The sequence below is a fragment of the Penaeus monodon genome, chromosome 21, assembly GCF_015228065.2.
Source record: "Penaeus monodon isolate SGIC_2016 chromosome 21, NSTDA_Pmon_1, whole genome shotgun sequence".
NCBI lineage: Eukaryota > Metazoa > Arthropoda > Malacostraca > Decapoda > Penaeidae > Penaeus > Penaeus monodon.
Genome location: NC_051406.1, coordinates 37124024 through 37125363, shown reverse-complemented (window position 1 = coordinate 37125363; position 1340 = coordinate 37124024). Strand labels below are relative to the sequence as shown.

The 1340-nt window shown below is 43.9% G+C and overlaps 1 protein-coding gene across 1 annotated transcript in view; it reads left to right on the top strand.

The window, feature by feature from the left end:
- The window catches only part of LOC119586739, a 2116-nt gene extending 836 nt beyond the window's left edge, over positions 1-1280 (top strand). Inside the window, exons 2-5 of the mRNA XM_037935463.1 lie at positions 94-202; positions 377-545; positions 639-745; positions 927-1280. Of these exons, the coding sequence (XP_037791391.1) occupies positions 407-545; positions 639-745; positions 927-1127 (447 nt within the window). The 5' untranslated portion in view covers positions 94-202; positions 377-406 and the 3' untranslated portion in view covers positions 1128-1280. The remainder of the gene's footprint in view (positions 1-93; positions 203-376; positions 546-638; positions 746-926) is intronic.
- Positions 1281-1340: the final 60 nt, after the last annotated feature.

Here is a 1340-nt window from a genome sequence, read left to right as displayed (position 1 = left end):
ATAGAAAGACAAGACATCAAATTTATTTTATATGTAATGTTTTTTTTTTCTGTCAAAACCATACCTTACGCATTTCCTTTTCCTTGTTCTTAGAGCAAGATGATCCTCTCCGTGTTGTGTGTGGCGGCGACGGTGTCTTTCGCTTCCGCTGCGACGATGACGCCTTCAGGTTATATAAGTCCGTCGACATTTCCTTCAGCTGGTGAGAACAGTCAATTCAGATACAGGCTCAGATACCTACTATAATTGCTAAATACGCGAACTCGATACATAGAAGTTGGGTGGAGCAGTCCGTCATCCGAAAATTAATTTTAACAGCTTACCCTTACGACAGATTACAAATTGTTACCAGTGTTTTACTTTCCTTCTGCTTCAGATCCCTTGTGCCAGCCGACGGACTCCGCGGATGTCTGCAGAATTCAAGAAGAGCAAGTGTGGCTTCATCACAAAGGCGCTGTCTCCTCCAGGCGGGTACATAAGGACGTTCATTAACTGTGCCCAGGACGCCGGCATTCCTCTGAATCCTGTATTCTTCATGAGCATTGGTTAGTATTCATTATAGGCTGTGAGAATTCAACATTTACAAAATAAAGAGAGAGAGACATGTTCGTCAACCCTCATTCAACGTATGTCTTCAGGTGAAGCTTACAAGAACGGAGTTCCAGAGAGTCTTGGTGATATGATCTCTCCTGACCCCAGCGTGGTCGTCGGCATCCGCCGCTGTGCCATGAATGCTACGGGCCTGGTAAGTAGATTTAAGGAATCGTCCGGTAGACTCTGTGTCTTTCTACAGGTGGTTCATTATAAAACTATGGAAAACATATCAGCGTCACGTTTTTGCATTATTTACTTACTTATAAATTACATTATCTCCGTACAAAAACACGGAGAATACGCAACGCACACAATCTCTTTACTTGTCGCAGGTGCTCCCCGACATGAGTCTCGACCACAAGTCCGTCGCCAACGCCCTCATAGAGGCGAGCGGCGGGTCCCCCTACGGAAATGCCGTGGCTGCTGCAGTTACCTCTTGCCCTAAACCTCGCTTGTACAAGATGGCCGATTACATGAGCTGCCTCAAGAAAAATTGCGTCGACTCTCTGGTTCCTCCTGCTGTGTCTCCCTGAAAAATATAGGTGTTTCCCGGCGATAGACCTTGAGCATGGTATCTTTATCATCTGTAGAGAGCAAAATGTGTGCAGAAAGAGTGAATGGTTAAACAAAATTTTTAAAAATAGTATATTGTTTTGAGATGGATATGATTAAAAGGCTTTTATTTTTGTCATGTCTTATTATCTTCCTTAGCAATGGGACAGTGACCATGTATCCAGGTATTTTTG